The sequence below is a fragment of the Nyctereutes procyonoides genome, unplaced genomic scaffold (genome assembly GCF_905146905.1).
Source record: "Nyctereutes procyonoides isolate TBG_1078 unplaced genomic scaffold, NYPRO_anot_genome, whole genome shotgun sequence".
NCBI classification, from domain to species: Eukaryota; Metazoa; Chordata; class Mammalia; order Carnivora; family Canidae; genus Nyctereutes; species Nyctereutes procyonoides.
In genome coordinates this window covers 118,444,204-118,470,999 of record NW_026575125.1, presented here as the reverse complement: position 1 = coordinate 118,470,999, position 26,796 = coordinate 118,444,204, and the positions used below count along the sequence as shown (strand labels likewise).

The 26,796-nt window shown below is 58.8% G+C and overlaps 2 protein-coding genes across 2 annotated transcripts in view; both read left to right on the top strand.

Moving 5' to 3' along the window:
* Positions 1-9,379, top strand: part of HAUS7 (HAUS augmin like complex subunit 7) — a 30,056-nt gene extending 20,677 nt beyond the window's left edge. The window contains exons 5-10 of the mRNA XM_055338922.1: positions 1,412-1,503; positions 1,851-2,009; positions 2,123-2,219; positions 2,791-3,015; positions 4,034-4,148; positions 9,267-9,379. Of these exons, the coding sequence (XP_055194897.1) occupies positions 1,412-1,503; positions 1,851-2,009; positions 2,123-2,219; positions 2,791-3,015; positions 4,034-4,148; positions 9,267-9,337 (759 nt within the window). The 3' untranslated portion in view covers positions 9,338-9,379. The remainder of the gene's footprint in view (positions 1-1,411; positions 1,504-1,850; positions 2,010-2,122; positions 2,220-2,790; positions 3,016-4,033; positions 4,149-9,266) is intronic.
* A 1,612-nt stretch (positions 9,380-10,991) lies between these two features.
* Positions 10,992-12,611, top strand: TREX2 (three prime repair exonuclease 2). The gene is made up of 2 exons (XM_055338923.1): positions 10,992-11,042; positions 11,530-12,611. The coding sequence occupies exon 2, from the start codon at positions 11,564-11,566 to the stop codon at positions 12,272-12,274; it is 711 nt and encodes a 236-aa protein (XP_055194898.1). The 5' UTR covers positions 10,992-11,042; positions 11,530-11,563; the 3' UTR covers positions 12,275-12,611.
* The last annotated feature ends 14,185 nt before the right edge of the window (positions 12,612-26,796 follow it).

Sequence of the window (26,796 nt, the reverse complement as noted above, 5' to 3'; positions counted from 1 at the left end):
CGTGAGATTCCATTTCTAGGAAATGTCCAGAAGAGGCAATTCCATAGACACAGAAGGGCGATCAGTGGGTGCCAGGGGCTGGGGCAGGGAGTGTGGGGAGTGACGTGCTTTTGGGAGTGATGGTAATGTCCTGAACTTCCCTGGTGGCAGTGGCTGCACGGCTCTGTGGCTGTCCTAATAACCACTGCACTGGCCACTTAAAAAGGATCACTGGTGCGCTTAGCACCACGGTCCCAGCCCTACCCCAGGCTGGCACAGCCCTGAGCGGGACACCTATCCTTTCCTGGGCACTGGGGGTCTCTGAGAGTCAGGCTGTGCCGAGGAAGGGGAGCGGGTTGGGTGTCCCAGCCCTGGCCACTGCTCAAGGCTCTGGGAGACCCCGAGCGATACTTGCGGTCGTGTTTCTGTCTTGGCTGTCTGCTGTCTGGACGGTGTCCCACCCACCCCCACCTGTACCCTCAGGCCACCCTCAAGCGTGTCACTCAGACTCAGTGTCACTTGGGCAGATGGGGAGAATGAGTCAACGACGTAGTAATCAGGCCCAAGTAGCCAGTTTCACTCGGAGGAGCTTCCAGAGTCACCGGTCCTTTGACTGGCTCCATGGCCCCGAGCGGGCTTGCGGGGCAGTGCCAGACGGCTGTAGCCCCGAGGCCCGGCGCCCAAGGGCAGGGAGCTGGGCTGCAAACGCGAGAGCCGAGCACGCCCCCGGCCCCACATCTGCTGCCCCCCCAGGGCTGCCTAGCCCGAAACGCCACCACAGCCTGAGCCTCCCTTGCCCACCTCAAGTGCAGACGCTTGGAGGAATCTGCGGTGATGCCGGCTGTGCAGATCATTCCGGGGCGTTCCTCAGAATAGTAGGCGTGTCAGGGCGAGGGGCAGCGGGGACCTAAAAGGGAGAGGCAGGCTCAGCGTTCCCCTTGATTCCACTGCTCACACGGGGCTCTCTGGAGCAGGCCGGGCCGCTCCGGCTGTCAGGGTTTGGGCCGGAGGATCGGTGGTCAGCCTCCCCCTCCTTGAAGCCCGGAGCTCCAGGCCAGGCGGGTCCCTGTCGGGGATCCCAGTTGCCGTCGGGGTGGGGACTGTGTCCGCTGGGAAGTCTGGCCAGCTGTTCTTCCTGTGAGGACCCAGGTCGGCACGGGCCTCCCCTGGCTGGGGTGGGCGATTTGCCAAGGAGAATAAGCTTCTCCCGGAGGTGTTCCTGAGGAGTAGACTACCATCAGGTCCCCCGCGGGCTGTGTCGTGCCTTCAACACCCTGGATATTTCTACAGCACTGGCCAGAGCGTGGTTCCTGGCACCAACACAACCCAGGCCAGTCCCAAGCACTCCTTTGCAGGGGCCCCAGCAGGGCAGGTGCGGGGCGGGGGCCCCCGGCCTGGCCGGCTAGTGAGCGCCGCGCTCTTCCCTGCCCAGGGCCGGGCCTGCGCCCAGAAGCAGTTGCAACTCATGGACCAGCTGCTGGATGCGGTGTGGAGCCTGAACGTCGGAGGCGCCAGCTGCTCCAGGTAAAGGCTCGGGATGGGCCCTTCCCAGGATGGCTGGCGGGCGAGCCCAGGGAGGTCATCGCCCCTGAAGGTGCAGTGTCAGCCGCGGCAGGTGGCACCGGTGCTGTCCCTGCAGGCAGGCGGGCTCTCCAAGGCGAGGGGCTCGGTCCCGGCTGCCAAGGCAGGGCAGGGACGGAGGATGGGGGAGACACTGTCTCCTGGCCTGTATGCCTGGTGTCGTTTTGCCCTTCCGGTCTCCCCCAGGGGCTGAGGGCTCCCTTGGCCCGAGGTCTCAGGCAGTCTGCCAGCTGGTCCCTGGCGGCCGTGCTCTGGCCAGTGACACCACGGCCTCGGGGCTGCCTTGGCAGTGCGAAGGAGCACTTGGAGGACACCAGAGAGAAGAACGAGGCGCTGCTGGGGGAGGTCTTATCCAGCCCATGCCTGCAGACGCTCCTGAGCCCACAGTGTGACCCGTGGCCCGTGGACGTGCAGCCCCTCCTTGAGCAGCAGAGCGATGACTGGCAGAGGTACGTGTCCGCCTTGGCTCTGTCACCCGAGACTGGCCCTTCCACGGGTGGCCTGTGGGGGCCCCGATGCCTGCCGTGGCACAGAGCTGCCCGGGTCCTCTCTTTCCCTGCAGGGCCCGCCCCTCTGTGGAGTTGGAGGAGGAGAAGGTGATGGAGCTGGCCAGGCAGCTTCAGGAGAGTGTTGCCAAGCTGCAGACGCTCAGGGTAGAGGTGAGGGGTGCCGGCTTCTGGGGGCCGTGAAGCTTGGGAGTGGGTGAGGGCCTGACTGGAGAGGCCCCCCACTGTGTGTCTTAGGGCAAGGAATATCAGTTCCCCAGCCTCGGGTGCCCCATCTTTACAATGGATGTGTTGTGAGGCTTAAGGGAGGTGGTAGGTATATGCCCAGGGCTCGGTGGGTTCTAGAATGGTGTGGATGCTCAACACATGTGAAGGGGAGAGGCAGACAAACCTTGGGCAGCTGTGGGGAGGCCTTCTGAAGAATGAAGAGGATCCCCCTCCTGCGAGCTGTGCACCAGGCCCTGGGGTCTGGGCTTCCACGTGCTTTCTTACATGTGGCCTTCCCAGCAGCCCTTGGCCTGGCCTCCTCCTTTTCTCGAGGGGGAGACTGAGGCCCACACCGGCAGCAGTGGGGGGGCTGAGGCTGGTGGGGAAGCCAGGCGGCTTTGCTCAAAACCAAGCTGCTCTTTTTTGCGTCTGGTTTTCTGTACGATGCGGGGCGAGCCTCTGTGGCCCGGGGCCAGGCGGGGCAGCCTCAAGGGCCCCTCCGCCTCTGGCTTTGCAGTGCTTTGCGCAGCAGAAGCAAGGAGCTGCTGTGAGTGGGGCCGACACCAGCACCCTGGACCAAAAGCTGCGCCTGGTCATCTCCGACTTCCACCAGCTGGTTGTGGCTTTTCTGCAAGTGTACGATGACGAGCTGGGTGAGTGCTGCCAGCGTCCGGGCCCCTACCTGCACCCGTGTGGCCCCATCATCCAGGCCGTGTACCAGACTCTGACTTCGTGCAGCCAGGTAACAACCAGTCTTTCCTCCCCTCCTCCCCTCTCTCCCAGCTGCCACTGCCACAGGGGGCTGGGACGGGCTTGGCACGGGCCTGGGGTGGGTGGGGAAGGCGCTTCTCCTGGTGCCTGGGAGGGATGAGGACTGCCAGGGATGTCCCCTGACCGCCCCGCTCCCCTTCAGGGGGCTCTTAGTTGAGCCAAGCCCCCAGGCCCAGAAGAGGCCCATGTCCTGCCCACGCTGGGTCCTGCTTGACGGTGTGGGACCCTCGTCCCCGCCTCTGGCTTTGGTCTCCATACTGGGGTCACTGTCTTCACAGTACGCACAGATGTATCATGGCCTCTTTATTCTGGTGTGCAACCAGGAACGACGCCAGCCAGCCAGCCAGATGTTTGGCTGGCTGTGCTCTTGACCCAGCTCAGACAGATAGGAAAAAGTGGTCTCACGCTGCTGAGCTGACTACATAAATATTGACTTACTCATTTTGTTGTTCACGTGTCAGATCCCTAGAGTCCAACCTAAAACCCTGGGTTGCTTAGGATTATGAGTGCACCTGCCACACGTGCCACACGTGCAACTCAGACATTGACTCATGGCCTCCGTGACATTTGTCTCGGTTTCCCCCTATTTTAGTTTAAGTGCTGCTGAAGCAGGCCCTGGCTTGGTTGTCTAACACAGAGACTCCTAGACTTCCAGACCTCTGACGGGCCTGTCCTTCGCAGTTCTGCCAACAGGGCAGGATAGGGTACATTCCCTTCTCATCAGGAAGCCCCCCACTTTAAATCTTGGGACATTGATTTTCCCACTGCACTGGGCCTGGAGGAAGGGACCAACCATGGGGAACTCTGGTTGGTGACTCACCAGCTGGCCGGGAGTCCTGTCCTCACCCCGGGCTGTCCGTCTTGCGGGTCGATGCCACATGCTAGAGGGTCTTGGGAAGAGCATGTGTCCCATGTGACCCTGGGTGGGAAGCAGGATCAGACCACCAGCATTTCATGCCTCCGTGCCTCCCTCTCACCTTTCCTCCCAGCTGTTGAAAGCGGTCACGGAGGTCACTGACACTTCGGCAAATGCCGTGCAGATGGTGGAGCAGCAGCAGGGCGAGCAGATGTGTTGGGGCAGCAGCAACTCCATCATGAGTCTAGGTACGTGGGTGCCGCTTCCTGGGGCTATGCCCACCCGCACACCGGCGCACAGGGCTGTGCCACACAGGGCTGTGCCAGTGTACTTTGGCCGAGTGCTGGCCTCACACGCAGCTCCTTCTTGCTTGAGCAGCATTTGGGGAGTGTCTGGGGACCGTCCCTGACTTTCTTCTTCTGACGCATAAGGTTTTTCTTCCCTTAAAAAAAATTGCTTTCTACAGATTATAATATAAAAATATTATTTGTGGGAAGTTGAGATAACTCAGAGATGGTTGATGTTCATATTTTGGTCTATTTATCTCTATTTTAATATTTTTGCCTCTCATCATTTTTTATTTCTCTGTGTAAGTGTAATCTGAACACATTTACACTTTTATGTTATGTTCTTTCCCTGGGACCACATCATAAGCATTTTCCTGGGGCGCCTGCCTGGCTTAGTAGAGAGAATGCGACCCTTGGCCTTGAGGGCGTCAGCTCAAGCTCCACGTTGAGGGGTGTGGATGTTACTTAAAAGAATGTTAGAAGCATTTTTGCATGTTCCGGAAGTGAGGTTTTTAATTATCAAACACTCTTCTACTCAGGTATTTGCCATAATTTGTTTGACATTTCCTATTATCCAGCCTGTAGGTCATTCTCAGCTTTTTACTGTTACGCATGGTGCTTGGCCCAATTCTCAGTAGTAGAAAACGGAAGCAATCCACGGTTTTACCATTGGGTAGAGCTTGGGTAAATAAGGGTACGTGTGTATGGTGGGGTCGTTGTTATTGCAAAACTTGGTTTCGAAGACAAGAAGGACTGACTGCACACTGCAGAAGGTTAAAGGGAAGGTGCAGGATCATGTCACCTTTGTAAAGGACAGGAGTGTCGAAGACCCCCTTGTGGGAAGCGAGCTGGGATGTGGGCACTGGTTTACTCTGTGCGGGAGTCAGAGGCAGTGTGGTTTCTCTACCCCGCTCCGTGGTCTGCGGATGCTCCCTCATGAGCCTGGGTCACTTAGGTAAGCCACCCCTCTCCCCCGGGCAAGCTTGCCAAGAGATGCAGGAAACACATTTAGACATAAAGCGTGTTCCTTATTTATTCATTCATTCATTCATTCATTCATTCATTCATTCAGTCCACCAACAGGTTATGTTTTATTTATTTATTTATTTTTATTTAAAAGAATAGTTTTATTGGTGTTCAATTAGTGTTCCCAGTTTAGACTGTGTCCTGAGGACGGGGCTCCCAGCGTCATGGTGGTGAGGCCCGTCAGCATTTGTGTCTGAGGCCACGCTGGGTCTGTCTGTCTGGGCAGTGCTAGGTCAGACCCTTCTGACATTTCTGTTACTGGATGTGGCAAATTGTATTTGCACGTAGTCTCAATTAAACTTTTTTTCTGAATGAGTTTATTGTTTTATTACAGAAATATGCATTCGGAGAAGGTCTTTTTTATACGAATAATACTGTTCAGGTAGGAACCTCAGTTCACAGGAAGAGAAATAGAAAACAGTTGCTTATTTTCCCTGGGCTCTGGCCAACCCCCTTTATTCCAATTGAAGTGATTTTATTCTTATTTGTTTTTTAAAGATTTTATTTATTTATTCGCAAGAGATACACACACACACACACACACACAGAGAGAGGCAGAGACACAGGCAGAGGGAGAAGCAGGCTCCATGCAGGGAGCCCGACGTGGGACTCGATCCCTGAACTCCAGGATCACGCCCTGATCATGACAGCAGAGCTTAACCACTGAGCCATCCAGGCATCCCCAATTGAAGTGATTTTAAAGTGACTACTTGTCTAACCATGACCCAGGTCAAGAGAGAGAGAATGTGCTAGCACCCTAGAAAGCCCCACGTCTCTTCCTGTCAGCAGCTTCATCTCCCACGAGTGTCTCTGTCATTTGTTCGTTGTCATCGCCGCGTAGCTGACAGTGGCAAACTTGTCTGGTGTAGAGCCAGATAATAAAGTTAGGCTTTGTGGGCCACAGTAGCTGGCGATGTGAAACTGGCGGTCGATGTCACAGAGATCCTCTTGGTCTTTGGCTCTGGACAGTCCAGTACTAATCTGCCTCGGTGTGGGTTGCTTTGACTTCACCCCATTTGGAGTTCGTGGAACTTCTTGGACAGGTAGCTTCATTTCTCATCCACACTCAGCCAGGCAGCGCACAGCTCTTGCTTGTCGTGCACTTCCTGTGTGCTCCGAGCCTCAGGGCCTTGCCAGGTCTCCCGGGGGTGTCGGCACAGCCTGGGCGCACACGTGGCTCGCTGGACTGCCGGGGCGGGGAGAACTCGGAGCCCTTGTGGACATCTCACTCCCCGGCCCTCCTCCCCAGCGCTTGTCCGCCTCAGGCAGTAGCAGTGAAAGAAAGCATTTGACTGTAAAAGTTTCTCCCGAGCCCCCCTCCCCCCCCGGCCACCAAGGGGTGGCTTTGGGTCCCAGAGCCTCTGAGTCCTCCCAGTCCTCCCTGTGCATGGACTTCCCAGCCAGCCCTCTCCCCGGGCAGCCAGCCTTCTTGCTGCTCTTGGCCTTGGCACACCTACTTGCCACATGTATACCAGGCACTCGGGAGTCTCTTCTCCCTCACTGGCCAGCCACAGAATCATCCGTTGTAAAATTTGTCCCAACATTTATCCTAGTCACCACTGTCACTGACTTCCCCCCCACTAAAGATAATTGCTGTTAATAAAATGCTCCGAACCATGCTATCATTCATAGAATAGTGGTCATTCGTGTCCTTCGCCACATGCCGCCTCACCTGTGATTGCAGGCCTGCCGGCAGGGCTAACACATATAAACTGTGTGTCTCCCGCCCTCCCCCAGTGGGAGGCACCAGGGGGGCAGGGCTGGGGCTCGACTCTTGTCGCTGCAGCCTCTAGATTTTGTTTGAGATGAGTTCTTGGGCTGCAGACACACCAGAGAAGCGGTCCGTGCCGACTCCAGGCCAGGACCCATCATCAGAACAGCCTTCCCACCTTCCCTGTTCCCACCTGACAAACCCAAGGCCTTGACCTCCGTGACCTCTTCAGGCCACTGTGGAAGCTCCCTGTGTCTGTGGCGTGTCCCTTCCCGGTAGAAGAAGCTGGGCCACTGTTCTGTGTGCTGGTAGCCATGCTGTGTTGGTGGCACATCACTGCCTGTGAAGTGAGGGACCTGAGTGAGGGGTTGGGTGCACCTGCTGGGCCTGTGCCTTGGAGAGGGCCTCGGTGACATGGCGTGGGCAGCTCGTCCCTTCGTCACTCACCAGTCACCAGCTCAATTGGGTGGACCTGCAGTCCCATTTCCTTCTGTGCTGAGAGTCAGCGTGGGGGGGGGTTGACAGCACCAACATGGAGGGGTGGATGGTAGCCTTCTGATGGCTGCAATGGTGGGGGAAGCCACAGCCCGAGAGAGAGGAGGGGGGTGTGTGTGGCAGGGTGCGGCAGGCCCAGGGAGGGGGCCGTAGCAAGGGTGCTGGAAGCAGAGGGTCCATACGAGGTGGGGGTGCACCCAGTGAGACCCTTGCCCATTCTTTCATAAAAAAAAGTGACTGAAATGAATGGCAACCCCAGTCCCCCGGCTGGCCACCTGGCCGAAGCCATCTTTTTCTGGATGGGGGTCCATGGCATGAAGGCTTCTTCCATTGCCTCTCTGCCCATGGAGCTCCTGCTGGGAGAGTCCACCAGCTTCCCAGGCCTCCTCTCCCCAGCCTGGCCCGGCACCATGGAAGGGAGAAGAAAGACCTGGAAAAGCAGAGCTAATGGGTCATTCGGAGAAGAGACCTTTCCAGCACACCTTAACCTAGAAAACTATGAAAAACCAACAAAGAGAAAAGCCAACAGCCTTCGCAGTTACAAGTGGTTGCCAAAATGCTGACAAAAAGCAAGGGGAAGAGCTCTGTGGGGGCAGGACGCAGGAGCAGGCAAGTGCTGTGTGAGAATAGAAGCGAGACAGGTAAACAGAATGAGGGCCCAGCTGGGTGGCTAGCGGGCCCTCCGGAGGAGGAAGGGAAACAGGGCAGAGGTGACCCGTGAAGCGATGGGCGTGCGGATCACACAGGACCCCAAGTGTGCTGGGGTTCAAGCTTCCAGAGAGCAACCGCGGCCTCCAGAAGCAAACGCCTCATATGTTCAGAGGGTCCAGGGCTTCCGGCCTCAAACCAGCTGCAGCCAGACTGAGCCAAGAGCACCTAGGACAATGGGGCGACGTGGGAACAGAGGGAGCACCCAGCGTTGGGGGAGCCCCCAGAGGAGGCTGGGAGAATGTGAGGTTTCGGGAAAGGCAAGTGATACCCAGAGGGACCTAGGAAAACCGTACCTGTGGAGAAATGTGATCAGGACAGGGAGTGCGGTCAGCTGCCCCCAGCAGGGAGGGTCGTGGGGGCCGGGCTCTTCACCCCAAGGCACACCCCGTGGTTCCTGAGCCTCAGAGTCACCCTCTGGACAGGCAGGGCCAAGTGTCAATTAAAGGCCTTGCCACGTGGAAGGGAGGAGACAGGCTGGAGGCAGAGGGGTAGGTGTGTATTTAAGTGAAGGCACCACTACCAGGAGAACCTGCTGGAAGACCCCAGAGCCCGCAGGGTGGGGGAGCAGAGTGAGCTACAGTCCCTGAGTGGTCCCTATCTGAAATGGGGACCTCACGGGGCAGGTGCGAATTAAGGTGCCCCCCCTCCCCCGCCAGCCCTAAAAGCCCAGTAGCAGGTCATGGCAGTTGCCTCCCCGGGCGAGGGACAGCTGAGGCCATGTCACTTGATGCACGCGTGAGTGGGTTACCGGTCTGAGCAGTATTGAACACACGGTCACACTCAGAAGAACCCCTGGCTCCTGGGCTCTGCAGTGAGGGTCAGGGTGGGCATGAATGTGACCTGGTGAGTGCTACCTGGCCTGGACCTCAGCCTGGCACCCACAGGGGCCTTCCCGCTGCACCCACCAGCACCCAGACCTCCGAGCAGCTCCTGCTCGGCAGTTTGTGGGTCACGGTGGGAGTTGGGCACCTAGGCTGCCGAGGGTCAGGTGCAGGGCCGCCTGGGGCCCCGAGAACCAGTGAAGGCTTGGCTGCGGGGGTAGGGGGATGGGGGGCAGAGGGGGAGCAGCCTCTTCTGGGCTGGAGAGCACTAGGGGTCACTTCGCTGTTTTATTGTTTTGTTTTTTTCCTCTGCAGCCAGCAAAATGGAAGAACTGACTCAGAAATACAAGGTCTTCCGTGACAGTCTGCAGAAAGGCGTGGAGTAGTCTGCGAGCGGGCGCTGGGCCCTGAAGCGCCAGGTGGCGGGGGCGGGGGGCACAGGGCGGGCAGGAGAGGCCACACCGCCTGCCTGCGCCTCTGCCTCCGCAGCAACTCGGGAGGGAGGAGGGAGAGTGCAGGGGAGAGCTGGCGAGAGAGGGAAGCTCGGGTTCTGAGGAGCCGCCTCAGGACTGCCTCTTCCTCTGCCGCCCCACCGCCCGGCCTGCCCTTCTTCCCGTGCCGGCACCCCAAATCCTGGGCCGCACCTGGCTGTGGGCTCGCTCCCTGCTGTCCCGGGTGTCCCCAGCCCTGGCCATCTTCGCTCTGCGTCGCATCAGCTTCCGTTGCTTCTGTTCCTCCCTCTGCCCAGAGTGGGCGATGCCAAGCCCCAGAAGGCCCCCCCCCGCTGCCTCCATTGTGAGTGGCCTTGGGGTCCCACATGAGGCCTCCCTGCAGACCCCCGGCCCAGCCACCCGCACTGGCCCCTCTGGGCTCCAGTGGCCGGGGCGTACGTTCACGGCCTCTCCAGGGCTCCCCCGCACGGGCCTGGGAAGTTCTTGCCAGTGGCCCGACTGGTTGTCCAGGAAGCTGCTCTCCGGACTTCCCAGGGTGACCCAGTACCTCCTGCGAGCACGGGAACAGGCATAACTGGCGGGGCCTCTGCCTCCGGCAGCCCAGGGACAGGCGGAAGGGAGCGTGAGGAGGGGCCTGCTCGTGTGCCTTCACCTCCCCCGGGCGCTCCAGACAGGGAGGCTGCCATCGGAGCAGGGGGACAGGCGGGCCCGGGCTGCCTCCTTGTGCCCCTGGCAGGACGCTGGGCCTGTGGGCACCCGGGAGCTCTCGCTCCGGAACCAGGTCCTCGGGCACACCACCTACTTCTGGCCGGGGAGGGCTTCACTCCCACTGCCAAGCTCCTGGGCCGGGGGCGCCGCGGAGGCACCTCGCACCCCACCTCGCCCGTTGCTCATCCTTCATTGTTTGGTGGGGCAGGATTGGCTCAGCCGGAGCCCATGTGGCAAGTCCGGTCAGGCCTCGCCTCTCTTCCTCCGGCCCGGCAGCCTCTGCAAAAGGCCTCTTAGATATTATGGGTCATTGTCCCCGTGAAGCAGATACCATCTCCCCCTTCCTGGTGGAGGATGAGCCTGTGAGATGTGTGCGCCAGGCCGCGTGGAAAGTGCCCGAGGTCGCCGAGGCGACACCGAGGTCCCATCCCGAGTGCGGCCTTCCCTCTGGGCTGCGCACGGCACCCGCAGGCACCTCTTGCCCGCTCCCGAGCTCACTGGAGCCTCGGGACGGGCAGCCTGGTTCCTTGTGACACCGGTGGAGCTGTGCCCTGGGGAAGGGGACTTCTGCCCCGGTGGGAGTCGCCCTAGCTCGGCTGCTACATCCTGGCCCCGGTCAGGCTCGGACGGAAGGCTGGGTGGGAGGCTCTCACTTCCTCCTCGTGCCTGTGACAACACGTTTCTCCCGGCTCGCGGCGAGCCTGCGTGTGGCCCGGGAGCCTGCTTCCCAATTTGTAAACACGGGGCGTGTGTCCCAGCAGCTGAGTGAGCGAGGGGGCGGCGAGCCGGCTGCACAGGTCCTGCGGCCTTAGGCCTCGTTGCCCAACAGGCGGCTGGGGGCGGGCCGCGGCCGCTGATTAAAGGCCGCCTGGAGCAGCCTGTGTGGAGACAGGTGCCCAGCAGCCCAGGAAGCCGGCCAGCACCCGCCCAGGTAAGCCAGCAGCAGGGTGGGTGAGGACAGCTGCCGGGAGCCCGGACGCAGGTGGCCAGGCTGGGGAGAGCGCCTGTGTGCCGGGGAGGCCGGCGGAGGCCCGGCCGCGGAGGCTTGGCTGCCTGCTTCCCGACGGCCGGCCCCAGGGCTGCAGGCCCAGGGTGCTGTGCCGCAGGCTCCCAGCCAAGGGGTGTCAGCGGAGCTCCCGTCCTGGGCTGCCACCTCCCCAGGTCCCCGGTGACACGGACCTGGCACACTTGGCCTCTCAAGTCCCTGGAGGCGGGTGGCAGAGGCCTCCGGGCCGGGGTCTGGGCACGTGAGCGCTACCTTGTGCTGTTTCCTAGTTGGTAGTAGTGACAATGGCCGGGGAGGGACTGGGGCACAGGATGGAGAGGGTGCCTGGCCCTGGACAGAGGGCTTGGAGCGTCGGCCACGGGGGCATTCCCGTCACTTTGGCCTTCAGGTCTTGTGCCTCTTGATCCGGCAGCTTTAGGCTTCGCTGTCCCTGTGAGCGCGTCACCATGTCCGAGGCGCCCCGGGCCGAGACTTTCGTCTTCCTGGATCTGGAAGCCACTGGGCTCCCCAATATAGATCCCGAGGTGGCCGAGATCTCCCTGTTTGCGGTGCACCGCTCGTCCCTGGAGAACCCGGACCGCGACGAGTCCGGGGCCCCCGTGGTGCCCCGGGTCCTGGACAAGCTGACGCTGTGCATGAGTCCGGAGCGCCCGTTCACCGCCAAGGCCAGCGAGATCACCGGCCTGAGCAGTGACAGCCTGGCGCGGTGCCGGAAGGCCGGCTTCGACCACGCCGTGGTGCGGACGCTGCAGGCCTTCCTGAGCCGCCAGGAGGGCCCCGTCTGCCTCGTGGCCCACAACGGCTTCGATTACGACTTCCCGCTGCTGTGCACGGAGCTGCGGCGCCTGGGCGCCCACCTGCCCCCGGACACCACGTGCCTCGATACGCTGCCCGCGCTGCGGAGCCTGGACCGCGCCCACAGCCACGGCACCCGGGCCCAGGGCTGCAAGGGCTACAGCCTGGGCAGCCTCTTCCGCCGCTACTTCCGGGCAGAGCCCAGTGCAGCCCACTCGGCCGAGGGCGACGTGCACACCCTGCTCATGGTCTTCCTGCACCGCGCCGCTGAGCTGCTGGGCTGGGCAGACGAGCGGGCCCGAAGCTGGGCCCACATCGAGCCCATGTACGTGCCACCTGATGGCCCGAGTGTTGAAGCCTGAGTGCCAGGGACTGGGTGATGCCACCACCCGGGGGGGGCGGGACGGGGGATGAAGCCCACTCCCAGTACCGTGGGCGGCCCCGGGTTTGACCCTTCAGTCAGGCTCTGCGGTCCGGAGCTGGCACCGGACCAGTGCCCCGCGGCCCCTGCCCCTGCCCCCCTCAGCCAGCTAGCCCTGGGTCCGTGCACCTGCTAGGCCTTCTGGCCCTGGCCGTCTCACCTTGTAGCCCTAGAGCTTTCTCCCAGCTCCATCCCGGGACTGTGCTCTAGTGGTTTGCTGCTGCAAGCTTCCACCCTTCACCCAGCCTCTCAATAAATTTATCATCAACGGCTACTCACCCGCTGAGTTTCCAGTTGAGCCGTCCACCCTGCCCAGAGGGGGCAGACAGGGAGCCAGGCCGGAGCGGAGCCCCTGGGGCTGTCCCCTTGTGACCTCTGCTGGCGGTGAGCCCGGTGGGTGGGTGAGTGGCCGTTGCTCACCAGCTGGGCCGAGGGGTGACAGGCGGGGGCTGTGGGTAAGCCTCGGCCCTCCTCCCTCACTGGTCTGCTGTAGCCTCGGTTATCGTACCCTCCCTGCGTTGTCATCCCAGAGGCCCAGAAAATTGGTGAGCAGGGCCTTAGGGACATCTCCCTGGACGCAGAATCACCTGGGAGGGAGTTGGAAGAGAGCTGCCAGGCAGCTCTGGCCTTTTCGGCTCGGAGTGCTGTGCGTACAGAGCTGTCCGTCTGTCTAGGTGCACGGCCTGCCGACCCTGGGCCACTCCTTCCTCTCCTGAGCACCTGGCCCTGCTCTGCAAGGTGGGAACAGGCTGAAAGGAGATGGGCACGCAGTGCAGGACAGCACCTGCCGTGCTCAGGGTGGTGGGGGATATGGGTGCGTCCCCGTTCGCACACGGGCGCACACGGAAAGGGCCTCATGTGGGCCAGTCCTCGCCCAGGAGGAGCCACTAGTGCACGCGGGCTGGGGGTGCCTGAGGTGTGGAGCTGGCTCGGTGAGGAAGGACCTTGTGCCGGGCCCTGTGTCCCGTGTGGCTTGGCCTGAGGAGGGCCAGGAGGCTGCTGTGTGGGGAAGGCAGCTTCGCTGTCTCTGCTCGGCATTGGGGAGCCAGTAACCTGCCTCTGGGGCCCCGCCTGTGTCACCAAACAATGGGGCAAGGCAGGGCGGGATGTCTAGAAGACAGGGAGAGCAGGTGAGAAGGGGTGGGGTGGGTGGGGCGGCCACGCCCGAGAGTGACTCGCATGAGCAAAGGCCTGAGCCTTGAGCCAGCCGGGCCCTCTCGGGGGACTAACTAGGTCAGTGACTAGAGCCACGGCAATGTGCAACGTACAGGAATGGTGAGGTCGGAACGCAGGCAGTGGTCACCTCGGGCCACCCCCGCGGCCGGGGCGAGGGCTCTGGACTGACCCGGGGCGATGGGGAGCCACAGAGGGTCGTAGGCAGGAGAGGGGCAAGAAGTGATCTCTGTTTTTACAGGCCTCTCAGGCTGCTCTGCGGAGAACCCACTAAAGCCGGCCTGGGCGGGGTGGGGGGGGGGACAGGATGGCAGCGGCCCGAGAGAAGAGAGCGGGGTTGGGGTTGCCGTGTTGGAGGGGAGCCGCCGGCCTGGCCGAGGCCGCGAGGGCGTGCGGTTCGGGAAGGCCGTCTAGGGCGCCAGGTTGGGGTGCGGGGTGCTGTTGAGCTTCCGCAGCAAGGCTGCTTGGCCGCCTGCCCCACGACAGCACCCACCGGGAAGAGGGGCACAGGCCAGGCACGGCGGCCGTCAGCCCTGGAGCCCGCACCAGGCAGGAGCTGGAAGGCTGGGGACCGCCACCCGGGGGGAGGCGGAGCCAGAGGGTGCCCGACGGGGCTGCGCCCCAGTTGTCTAGCCTTGGGGCTCTGGGCCGCCGTGTTGCTGATGCCAGGAGGGCCCCTTCTCACTCGGGGCCGGGGCGGGCCGCCAGCCTGAGCTGTGGTCTCCGGGCCCAGCGGTCTCTGGCCCCCAGCTCGGGCTCTCGGCCCCCCTCGCTGGGCCACACTGCTTTGGGCCCCACGCACACAGCCGGGGGCTGCCCCACTGCTGCCTGGGAGCAGCGGCGTGCTGGGAGCAGGTGAGCCTATGGCTGTGTGTGCCTGTGTGTGCGTATGTAAGCACACGAGTGTGGGTTCCGCATAGGTGTCACTTGCTATTTTCATTTACTGAGTAAGAGGAAGCGAAAGAACAAGGATGTATGTGGGAAGTGCCCGTGTTCACTGTCACGTGAGCCCGTTGGGTAAGAGTTTCCAAGATTGCACGAGCAGCCCCCCGCCCCCCGCCTTTTTCTGTTGCTACTCACGACAGTAGACTGTGGGCTCAGGGTCACGCAATCGGCCAAGCGATAGTGGACTAAGGCCCGCAGGCCGCTTGCGCTGCCCCCTCGGTGTCAGGGAACGCCAGGCTGCGGAGACGTCCACGCGGGCACGCTGGGGGGGGGACCCCTCCCCGTGGGCATGAGACGGAGCCCGGACAGGGATGGCAGTGGGCTGCTCAAATGCAAAGTGATGGGTTTGGGGAACTCCTCTGTGTTTTTGTTTGTTTGAAGATTTTATTTATTTATTCATGAGAGACACAGGCAGAGGGAGAATGGGGAGGCCGATGTGGGACTCGATCCCAGGGCCCCGGGATCATGACCTGAGCCAAAGGCAGACGCTCAACCGCTGAGCCACCCAGGTGCCACTGTCCTTTGTTTCTACAATTACTGGAAGTTTATATAATTTCATTTCTAATCATGGTGGCGGTCCATAATCTGCTCTTCAAATCCCTAAGCATTTACCATCTATCAGAACGGCTGCCATCGAAAAGACAGGCCACAGCAAGTGCTGGTGACCACGTGGAGGGACTGGGAGAAAAGTAAGATGACACAAGCACCGTGGCTGTGTCTTAAAATGTTCAACGTGCACCTGCCACGGTGACCCAGCAATTCCACTCCTCAGTCTTTACTTACCCAACAGAGGTGAGTTTATGGGTCCACACAAAGAGGCACACATGACCATTCACGGCACTTCCATTCATAATAGTCCGGGACTGTTGTCCCTCCGCAGGTGGCACAGGCCACAGCGCCTCCCTGTCCCAGCACACGGCTGAGCAACGACGGGGCTCTTGACACCCAGCAGTGGGGGACACACTCAGGGTAATTGTGCTGCACGGGAGGGGCCAGACCCACAGAAGCAGCCCCACCGCTCCAGCTCACCCTGGCCAGCCACCTGCCTGTCGTCACATGTCACGGCCCTATAAGCCATGTCCACATCTGCCAGTGGGGATGTGTCTGTGATCGGGAGCACACTGGGAGGACGTGACACACAAGCCAACCAAAACGAGAACTATTCTTGTAGAGGGACGAGACCCAAAGTAACAAGGCCGGGAGCCCTTCAGCTTGTCTTCGTGTAGGACATCATGGGATGACGACAAGGTCTGCACCAGGCCACGCACGAGCCAAAGGCAGAAAGCTGGAGCCATGACCCAGGCCCGCCGTCCTGCCGTGCTTTCTTCGGGGGACCCACTGGGCGTTGGCACGTCCCGCCCACGATGCCTGGCCTCGTACAGACTTCCTACACGGCAGACGAGTGTGTGCCACACTCACACAGCCCTCCCCATGCACCAGGTCACACGGGGTGCAGCCCCGCCGCCACAGGTGCCCCCCCACATCCTTAGATGCACCTGGTTCACATGTGCGTGTATGATTCTGCATAAATGAAATTAAAAAAACATATTTATTCATGAGAGACCCAGAGAGAGAGGGAGAGACACAGGCAGAGGGAGAAGCAGGCTCCATGCAGGGAGCCCGACGTGGGACTCGATCCCAGGACCCCGGGATCATGCCCTGGGCTGAAGGCAGACGCTCAACCGCTGAGCCACCCAGGCGCCCCTGACTCTGTATAAATGGCATCTTACTAGATGCCGCTTTCAAAAACTCCTAAGCACCCGTCCGTGGTTTCAGAGCCTCTACGGTCCGTCTCCGGAGGGTTCAGCTGCATCACCAGGATTCTGTTTCTTCAGTGTGTGCTGCGCTATCCCGTCTCGTGCAGACATTTCCTTGGTCTTGGCAAAGGGACAAAACCCAGGATTTTGATTCACCCTTTCTTTCTTCCTGTTTCTCTTTTTTTTTTCCATTCTCTGCTTCATTAACGTCAGCCCTTTATGTTTTTTATAAATTTATTTTTTATTGGTGTTCAGTTTACCAACATACAGAATAACACCCAGTGCTCATCCCGTCCAGTGCCCCCCTCAGTGCCCGTCACCCAGTCACCCCCACCCCTCTTTCCACCACCCCTAGTTCATTTCCCAGAGTTCTGAGGGTTTCTAATCCTGTCGGATAATGGTGTGAGGATGTCTCGGGGGTGTATGACTTTCCTAGGGCAGCCGTGCCAAAGCGCCACACGCCGGGACACGAACTCCAGGAACCCCTTCTCCCGCAGACCAGAGGCCGGAAGCCTGAGAGCCAGGTGTGGGCAGGGTTGGCTCCTCCCGGCGACTCAGAGGGGACCGTCCTCTCCTTTCCGGTGGCTCCTGGCAATCCGTGGGGCTCCTGGGCTTGTGGAGGCGTCGCCTGGATCTCCACCTTCAGCCCCCCGTGGCCTTCCCCCTGTGTGGCTGTCGCTGTGTCCCGCTGTCCCCCTTCTGATACAGACACGGTCCCATTGCCCGCCCCCCCCCCAATGACCTCGGAGCACCTTGATCACCGCTGGGCAAACCCTGTCTCCAAATAAGGCTGCATTCACGCAAACCGGGGCGGGGGCAGGACCCCAACATCTCTTTCTGGGAGGGACACAGTTCAGCCCATAACAGAGGCCAAATGTGTCAAGAACTTGGAAAACATGTTCCACAGACTGAAAAAAAATGCATGTCCTTAAGTGTGCTCTTCTATATTTCTCCAGGAGCTGGTGTGACAGTCGTACTATGTGCTTCATGCTTTTGTCGACGACATCGATCCACTTCTGTGGCTTTATACGAAACGGTCCCATAATAATTGCCTTTTATTGACATGTGCCCGCGTGGGTAGTAGTTGTGCGTTCGTGCTTACAGCCTTATAACTGTCTAGCAGCCAGGATTCCCCTGAGAAACACAACCAGCACGATATACACAAGAGACGGGCTCACAGGGTCTGCGGGTGCCGCTCGGGTGCCAGGGCCCACCCACAGGAACGCAGGCTCAGCTGCTCCCCTCAGGGTCTACCGATTTCAGTGTTAGTGTCGCCTGAAAGATCCCTTCACGGTCACATTGACAGTGATGTGTGACCAAACCCTGGGTCCCTTAGCCTAGCCCAGCTGACACACAATGAACCGGCACCAGGCCTGTTCTCTGCGCTTCTGTTGTCCCCCGAGGCAGCACTGCCCACTTTGCATCCTGAGGCCCCTACCCGTTGGCTCTAGCAGCTTTTCCTTTACTAAAGAGTCTGTGAGGGCAGCCCCGATGGCCCAGTGGTTGAGCACCACCTTTGGCCCAGGGCGTGATCCTGGAGACCCGGGATCGAGTCCCGCGTCGGGCTCCCTGCATGGAGCCTGCTTCTCCCTCTGCCTGGGTCTCTGCCTCTCTCTCTCTCTCTCTCTGTCTCCCATGGATAAATAAATAAAATCTTAAAAAAAAGTCTGTGAGCTTCGCCCCCCCCCCACCCACTGGCTGAGCCACAGGCCGGGAGTGGGACCCCAGGGCCACTGTGCACCTGCCCTGCACGCATTTCTGCAGCTTCGGGCCTCCAGAGCTGCCCGGGGAGCCGGCCCACTTCGATCCACTTCTCTGGCCGATTCCTTCTGTTTGGAGCTTCTAAGAGCTTCGAGGGTGTTCAGGAACGTTCACCGGGCAGTGCCCAGCTCGCTGGCAATCTGCTTGGGGGCCCGGTGAGCGCACGTGATGTGCAGCCGAGGGGCCTTTGTCTTCTCGAGAAGGTTTTCTCTTCTCAGCTGTTAGCCTCTTTCCTTCCTGATCCTGCTCCCTATTTCTTATCTTTTGGCTGGCATCCCAGGCAGCTCTCTTTTAATTTGAAATTTAATCGTATTTTTCTTCGTTCCAGCTTTATTGGGGGACAGTTAGCATACAAAACCTTGCACGCAAGCACCGTGCACACTGCTGAGTTTGGGGTCCCTGGAGTGGGGCAAAGTGCGACCGTCACTATAGTTCCAGCGAGGCCAGAGGGGGCGGGGAGGGCCACGGGCTCCTGCGGGGCCCGGATCATCTTTGCCTCCGGAGCTGGGTGCATCAGTTGTGGCCCCAGGCCCCCTGCCTCTGCGCCCTGCCTGCGTGAGGAAAAACTCAAGGTCCTGCCCACCCACAGCCCTCTCCACAGGTGTGGAAAAGCAAGCAAACCGTTTCACTGCCGCATAAGCATTAAGCAGACGTGGCCACCGAGCATGCGCACACTGCTCAAGATCATCCACCCAGGTTCGTGGCGAGTTCACCCGCTAATCGCGGTGGCCCCCTGGGCTGGGGAATTGCCCTCATCCTAAGGACAACGCAAGCTTGGTCTCCGTGGCGTGCAGGGGGCCAGAGCCCAGAGTGGGAGCTGACGGACCTACCTGCCTCGATGGGTGCGTTTCAAAGAGGTGCCCCTGGGACCCTAAGAAGAAACTTCCTGGGCTCTAAGGCTGGCGGGAGGCTCATTGGGGTTTCTCACGCAAGTGCTCTAGGGAAGGGACGAGACAAAGGTCTCCTAGCAGGGAAAATTCTGCTGCTTTTGATCCGCAAATGCAGCAGATGCTGATGATGCATCCGCAAATGCGGCTGATGCTTCCAAGCCGGGCGAGGCGGGCGCCCAGGCCGAAGCTCACCAGGGCAGTTGCAGGCCCGAAGCACACTCAGGTGTCCTCCGAACTGCCTAGATTCTTCCTCGGACCGCTGTCTGCTGGGTGCAGGGGTCAGCGTCCCGGCACGCTCTGCGCCCGGCCTCCCAAATGCCTGACGTGGATCGTCCCTCCCCGCCGATCTCCCCTGCGATCTCTCTGCCTCTTCTCACCTCCACCAACCTGGCCAGACTAGGAATCCTGGGAAGTTCTTGTTTTGCTGGCCTGGGCCTGCCCCACAGGCAAGGGAGGGAGGGCAGGCCGTGGGGGGCCAGCACACAGGGCGACGGGTGGTGGTGGCAGGGAAGGGCTGGTGGCCCGCCAGGCAGGGGGGCAGCAGGAGGAGGCAGGCTGGCTGACAGAAGGCTGGGCGCAGACTTTGAGGCCGTTTCTCCTATTGGAGGCCGGAAATAGGAGGGTATGTGGAGTATGTGGAGCATCTTAGCTGCCCGCCAGGGCGTGTCAGGGTATGTGGAGTATGTGGAGCATCTTAGCTGCCCACCAGGGCGTGTCAGGTGGGGAACCTGGAAATCCTACTCCTGGAGAAAGAGGAGAGAGAGCCAGGAGTCGTGGACCTTCCCCACACACGTGCCTATTGGGCCCTGGCCCCGTGGGGACAGCGAGAAGACACCCAGCATGGGCTTTGCAACCACAGAGCCTCAAATGCACCATGCGTGTCCTGTCTGTAGGGGCCCGAGTGGGGGCCATCCGGAGGATCTGTAGGTACGGTCGCACTAAAGATCTGGAGATGAGACCGTCCAGGATTACCTGGGTAGGTCCGGAAGCCAATGACAAGTGTCCTGGTGAGAGACAAGAGAAGAGACCCAGAGAAGCCCAGGTGACATTGGAGGCGAGGATGGGAATGATGTGGTCACGAGCCAGGGAGCTGGAAGAGGCGAGGCAGGACACTGAGGTGCCCGGGATTCAGTACAACCAGCTGCTCGTGATGGACAGAACTGCAAGGAATCAGCCCCAAAGGGGAAAGGTTGGGGAAATGACAAGACCAGCCGGGAACCTGTAGTTTGGGCAACAGTCAGAGGGAAGTTAGCGCCAGGCCCGAGCCCCCTCCGCACACGCTGGCACTCTGCCAGGAGGCGACAGACTCGCACCCTACCCCAGGCTGACCTCATCTTTCCTAGTTCTATCTGCAAAGACCCTATTTGTAAATAAGGTCACATTCTGAAGTCACCGGGGGTTAGGACCTCGACATATCTTTTGGGAGGACATCATTCAATCCGTCACATCACCAATATCCACTGTAGCCCTCTTTGGGGACGAGACCCCCGTTCTGTTCAGAGCATCATTGGGCTCAGCCTCAGGCGACAGGTCCTCTCAGGACAATCCTGTCCCCAGGTTTCCCCAGCCTCTCTTCCAGCTAAGGGTGGCCATGTGATTCAGTTCTGGCTGAGACTTACATGGAAATCTCCTGGGCAAGTTTCGGGAGAAATTGCTGTTTTCTTGATAAAAGGGGACAGATGCGGTTGTCCTAGTCCTTTCCCTTTTCTGTCCTTGAAAGCATATGTGATGGCAGGAGCTTCAGTGGCCATTTTGTGATCATGAGGCAAAGCTACACTAATTACATACTGTGCCTTGCCAGGGCTCTGCTGTGGAACCGATGCCGGCAAGCCACCCCTAGATTCCTCACATAAGAAAATCAAATCTCTATTTCATCACCACAGTCAGGTTTTCTGTTCTGTTGACCCTTGAACAACATGGGAGTTAGAGGTGCTAATCCCCTGCAGAGCCGAAACTCTACGTGTCACTTTGAATCTCCCAAACCTTTACTAATAGCTGGCCATTACCTGGAAGCCTCATGAATAACAAAAAACCCTAGTCACACCTATTTTGGATGTTGTAGGTATTATGTGCTTCATTCTCACGCTACATCAGCTACAGAAAAGAGAATGTTCTTAAGAAAATCATAAGGAAAGCACACTTACGGTATTGTACTATACGTAACACGGAAAAAATCTGCACATAGGTGGATGCATGCGGTTCAAATCCATGTTGTTCAAAAGTCACCTGTACTCGTGGCTACTTTCCTGATAACCTGTGTGTGTTTCTACACCCCATCCCCTCGTCTGAGGAGATCACCGAGGTGTGTGCTACTTTCCTTGCCCCTTATCTTTCTCTCCCGACCCTTTCTCTGCCTGCCTGGCTCATTCTCTGTCCACCTCCTTTCACCTTGTTCCCACCAAAGTAGCCAGAATATGGAAGAAAGCACGTTATATATTAAGCAAGGAATTTTTAAATAGGATTTATATGATCTTTAAAATATATTACAAAAGACCAAAGATTACTTTGGTCAAGGCCGTTATCGAATACAGGCTGCGCTACCCAAAGGCATCATAGGAACAAATGCATGCTCCTGACTCGGAAGGGAGGCAGAGAGTCATCCTCTCCTCCCAGCACCCGCTTAGATGTTACTGTATGTCTGTGGGATGAATGAGTGAGTGCACGCGAGTGCAGGGTCACTAGGGATGGTTGGAACAGCAACCCCGGAATCAACCAATGCTGACACGTGTGTAAGACTAGGACGTTGAAGTCACAAGCCGTTGCTGAGAGGAAGTAGGAAGGCCCTCGAATGAAGAGCTATGTGATGTCCACACACTGGAGGGCTCGATCTTGTTTAGATGTCAGTCCTCCCGCAAATGATGTATGGATCCGATGCAATCCCACCCGAAACCCCAGCAGGCTTCTTTTTTCATATAAATTGACACCGTACTCTAAAACTCCTACAGAAATGAGACAAACCGAGCATAGACAAAACAGATTTGAAAAAGAACCACATCAGAGGATTCACGTTACCCGGTTTTGGAGACTTCTTATAAAGTCACAGTAATGAGGAGTACCACAGTGGCAGAAAGATAGACAAGCCCGATGACGGAGCGCCCTAAAGCGTGCGGAGGCAGACTTCCGCACAGCCAGTTGCTTTTCCACCAAGATATCAAGGCGGTTCAGTTGGGGAAAAGATCATCTTTTCCACAGACAGAGCTGGAGAAAGTGGATACCCAGATAGGAGAAAATTAAACTGTTACATCACCTCACACCACACGCAGACCTTCACTCCAAATGGGTCATAGATGTAAACGTGAGAGCGAAAGCCCTGCAACTTCGACAAGGAAACAGGATCCCATCGTAGTGGCCTGAGTTTTGCAAAGACGTCTTAACTGTGGTACAAATGTGCAAACCATAAAATGAAAAAAATCCATACACTGGGCTTCTTTGAAATAAAACAAATGCGTATTCTTTAAAAAACGCTGTTAAAGGGATCCCTGGCTGGGTGGCGCAGCGGTTTGTCACCTGCCTTTGGCCCAGGGCGCAATCTGGGAGACCCTGGATCGAATCCCACATCGGGCTCCCGGTGGAGGGAGCCTGCTTCTCCCTCTGCCTGTGTCTCTGCCTCTCTCTCTCTCTCTCTGTGTGTGTGACTATCATAAATAAATTAAAAAAAAAGAAAATGTTTTTTTTTTTTAAAAAAAAAAAGGGATCCCTTGGTGCTCAGCGGTTTAGCGCCGCCCTCGGCCTAGGATGTGATCCTGGAGTCCCCGGATCGACTCCCACGTCGGGCTCCCTGCCTAGAGCCTGCTTCTGCCTCTGCCTGGGTCTCTGCCTCTCTCTTTCTCACTGTGTCTCTCATGAATAAATAAATAAAATCTAAAAAAAAAATAAAAAACGCTGTTACAAACATAGAAAGGGAAGCCTCAGTCTGGAAGAAAATGTTTGCAAAACATGTGGGACAAAGGACTCGTATCTAGAACTTTACAACTGCATGAAAAGACAAACGAATCAATCATGATTTGGTGAAAGATTTGAACAGACACTTGGCCGAGGAAGATGTATGAGTGGCCCAGGACGCGAAAAGATGGTCACCGTCATTAGTCAGCGGGGAAATGCAAACGGAACCACCACCCGATGCCATTTCATACCGACCAGGGTGACTAGAATAAAGAGGATGGACACGCGGAGAAACCAGAACCTGCAAACACTGCTGCTAGGGACGCAAGACTTTGTCCCGAGTGGCCATAGAGCTCCCGGAGGACCCAGCACTTCCACTCCTCACTATATGCCTGGGATAAACGAACACACGTCCACGCAAACACCTGTACACGCGTGTTCGTAGCGGCTTTGTCTGTCATGGCCCCAAACCGGCAACAACCCAAGTGGGCATCCACAAGTATTCGACAGGTCCTGTGGTCCAGCCATACAAGTGCTCAGCGACAGAAAGTGAAAGATTGGTAGTGGACACACGCCAACCTGGATGCACCTCGAAATCATTCTAGAAATTGCAAGCTCATGTCTAGGGACAGGCACAGAGCAGGGGTCGTGGGCCTGGGAAGCAGGGAGGGGCAGGAAGGAGGGAGGGCTGGAGAGAGGCCCGGGAAGTTTTGGGGGTGCTGAGTGTCCATGTTCACCGTCTTCACTGTGTTGATGGCTTCGTGGGTGTATACGTGTGAAGGCTCATTTAATCGTGCACCTTAAACACGCACAGTTTCCTGTTGTGCCAGTGACACCGCTATGTAAGGATGAAGCAGCCGTGACCTCACATCCTGGAGGGCCCCAGCACGCTCTAGCAGCCAGAATTCACGTCAACTCCCCCCCACCTCAATCTTAGAATGATCCTTTCATGTTCACAAGAAATTGTCCCTCATCGGGAGCCACATCCACACTTCATCTGGCCTCCCAGGCTTTCCTGCTCTCGGCTTCCCATGGCCGTGTACCCCACAACCGTCCTCCAGAAAATCCTCTGCTCTCCCAGGCTCCTGCCCACACCCTGTGCTCCCCCTTCCTTCCCTCCATCCTGCCTGAAGTCGCTTGACCCCTACTTGGTGTTGCAAGAGCTCCCCTGATACTTCCTCCTGCTCTGGCCTCAGGACACCGCTTGTCACCTCTGCCACCTAACGAGACATGCACCCGGCACCCGTGCTGCCCTAATGGCCAAGCAGAACCAACCCCGGGGGGTGAGAGCAAACCGTTCCACAGACATTTAGAAGCTAAGGGTGTTGGGCAACAACGGCAATGGGAGCCTGAGCGCCCCCTTCCCAGGCCTGCTTTTCCCTCCCTTGGGGGCGAATCCGAGTCCCACGAACACGGCGTCGGCCTATGTGTTTGTTCAGAGCACCTGCCCGCTGCGCAAAACACAGCGAGTCTTGCAGGCTCTCTGAGCGAGGTTCTAGACACAGCCCATGCTTGCAAGGTGTAGAGCCCCCAGCGTGGGTGCTGCCGTGAGCTGGGTGAGCACTGGGTGGCCCACCCTTGCTTGCACTCAGACGTGGCCGCGCGCGCGGGCAGGACAGCTGGGGCAACCAGGATCCAGAGCGGACGGGATCCGGTGACTCAACGATCATACCGATAGGGGACAGAGGAGAGGACCAAGGGCCCTGGATGTGGCCGGGCGAGGAGGGGGACAGCTGGCAAGACCAGGAGAAGGGGCCTCTGGGCCCACAGGCGGACAGGCGTCCACGCTGGAGCCCCTCCACGCAGGGAGGCCACGAAGCAAACCACAGAAGGGGGAAGGTGGAGCCGCCTTCCGCACACAGCCCCCCGGGGCCGGACAGGGCACCCACCCGAGGGCGGGGGTGCCGCCACGCACCCGGAACACACAGAAGCCACTGGAGCCAAGGCACGGCAGTGTTTCTCAGGGCACTGCTGTGCCGCTCTGCCCTTCCTGGCTTCCACGTCCCCGTGTCCCCTGGCCTCGGATGGCCGCCCTGCGTCCGAGGAGTCTCATCCTCCAGGGTTTCTGCTCTACCTTCACCCCGAACATCGCCCCCTGGCTTGGCCCCGGCAATTGCACACCGGTGCCTTTAACCCAACTGCTATCTGGTGACCCTAAACCACGAGGCGGCTCCTTTCAGGGCCAGCACTCCCACACCCTCCTTCGATCGCTCCCAAAGTAAATGAATTCAGTCAGGACAATTTACTGGTTACACGGAGGTACCGCCACGGCCTTTCTTTATTAATTTTTATTTGTTTTTTAAAGATCTTTATTAATTATAGAGCAAGAGGGACAGAGAGCGCACGAGCGGGGAAGCAGAGGGAGAAGCAGACGCCCCGCTGAGCAGGGGACCCGACGCGGGGCCCCATCCCAGGACCCTGAGCCGAAGGCACACGCTTCACCGGCGGAGCCCCCCAGGCGCCCCCTGCCACGGCCTTTCCACAGCTCTTGAAAAGTTCACAGCTCTCCAAAGCTTCAGAGGGCAAGTGGTGCAGAGGCTCAGGCTGCGCGCGGACGCAGCGTCTCCCGGGGCCAAGTGTGAAGCGGGCGGCCCTCCAGAAGTGCAGGGGCGCTGGTGTCCAGGAAGGTTCTTGGGAAAGGTGCTTCCAGTACATTCCGAGGTTCCCCAGAAAGCGAGTGTGGGCCATCACTGCTGTCCCCACACAGCCAGGGGTGGGAGCCCATTTTCCAAGCACTTTCGAAGGAAAAACACAGATGTCCACCCCCCGCCCCCCAGGCCCACTCTGACTTGGATTCCAGCCATCCCTGCCCAGCTCACCCTGCAAACCTGCTCACCAGACAGGGGGGAAATGGTACTCCTGACTGCCCTGCACTGCAAATCTCAGGAAGACAAGCAAGATTATACGGACAACTGACAAAAAAGATGCATTGCTGTGCTATTATAAATGTCGCCTATCCGGGTAAGTGTTTGGGGACCGTGGGGCCTTATCAGGGCGCTCCAAAGCCAGGGCACGCGTGGCCAGCATCTCTCTTGGCAGATCCATTTTCTGCTGAGAACACCTGTCCATTGCCCCCCACCCTGTACTAGTCATCTGTGGATGTGAGTCCCATGAAAAAAAGAGCTCACGTTAATAGTCAAGGTGGCTTGTCCAGGAGAACCAGTGGGCTGACACTAGACTGGCCTGCAGGAGTGACAAGGGTCACTTACCAGAGCGATGGAAATGGACATCAGAGCCAACAGATCTGGTTTCTTTCTGGTTCCCCTCACGTGGCACGTGTTGCCCCAGTCCGGGTCAGGCCACAGGTGACCCAGATGAGGCCGGAGTCCCAGTGCATGGCCTCCTGCCACTGTCCCTTGCTCTGCACAGGGACGGGTTCGCCAGCCCTGACGAAGATTGTGCGTCAGGAAAACACAGACTTCCCGGTGACCCACGCGTGGGCTTCCAAGACACTTCCTGATACTCCTTTTTCCACTGGAAAACCCCCCGTTGCAGGTCCGTCTGAGCCCCTCAGACAGAGCTGGAGGTAAGGTGCTAAGGGGGCCACAGCCACGCCAAGTTTATGATGCGCCAACAAGGACAAACGTGATGCAAAGAGCAGAAGACAATCAAAGGACAAGGGGATGCAAATCCAGTGAAAGGGAACATGAGAGAAAAGCAAGTTATAAGAAGGCTAGAACTTTCCAAAAGTTGTAAATGCCTGAAACTCATTTGAACAGAGCTATGTCAAACTTCTACGTCAAGGTCTTTGTTTCTATCGGTATCTCTCACTTCTGGAGCCGTCCTAGTGACTGGAGCTCCAAGAAGCGTGCTTGGCAGGAACTCTGCTTCCGGGTCTTCCCACGGGGTCCTGATGTCGCGGCCAGCCGCCCCTGGTGGCAGGGAAGGTGCACGCTCCTTGGAGGCCCAGCGCGGGGGCTGCCAGCACACGCTCACCGGCCAGAGATCCCGGCGGTGAGGACGGCTGGAAGGAGGTGGCAAGCCGATCAGGACGCTGGGCTGAGAATCCCCGGGGGCAGAATGCCTGGGCCCAGCTGGGGGGGGGTAGGCAGTGT

Excerpts from the sequence above, each read along its gene's own strand:
- TREX2 (XM_055338923.1), top strand. The coding sequence starts at position 11,564 with ATGTCCGAGGCGCCCCGGGCCGAGACTTTCGTCTTCCTGGATCTGGAA.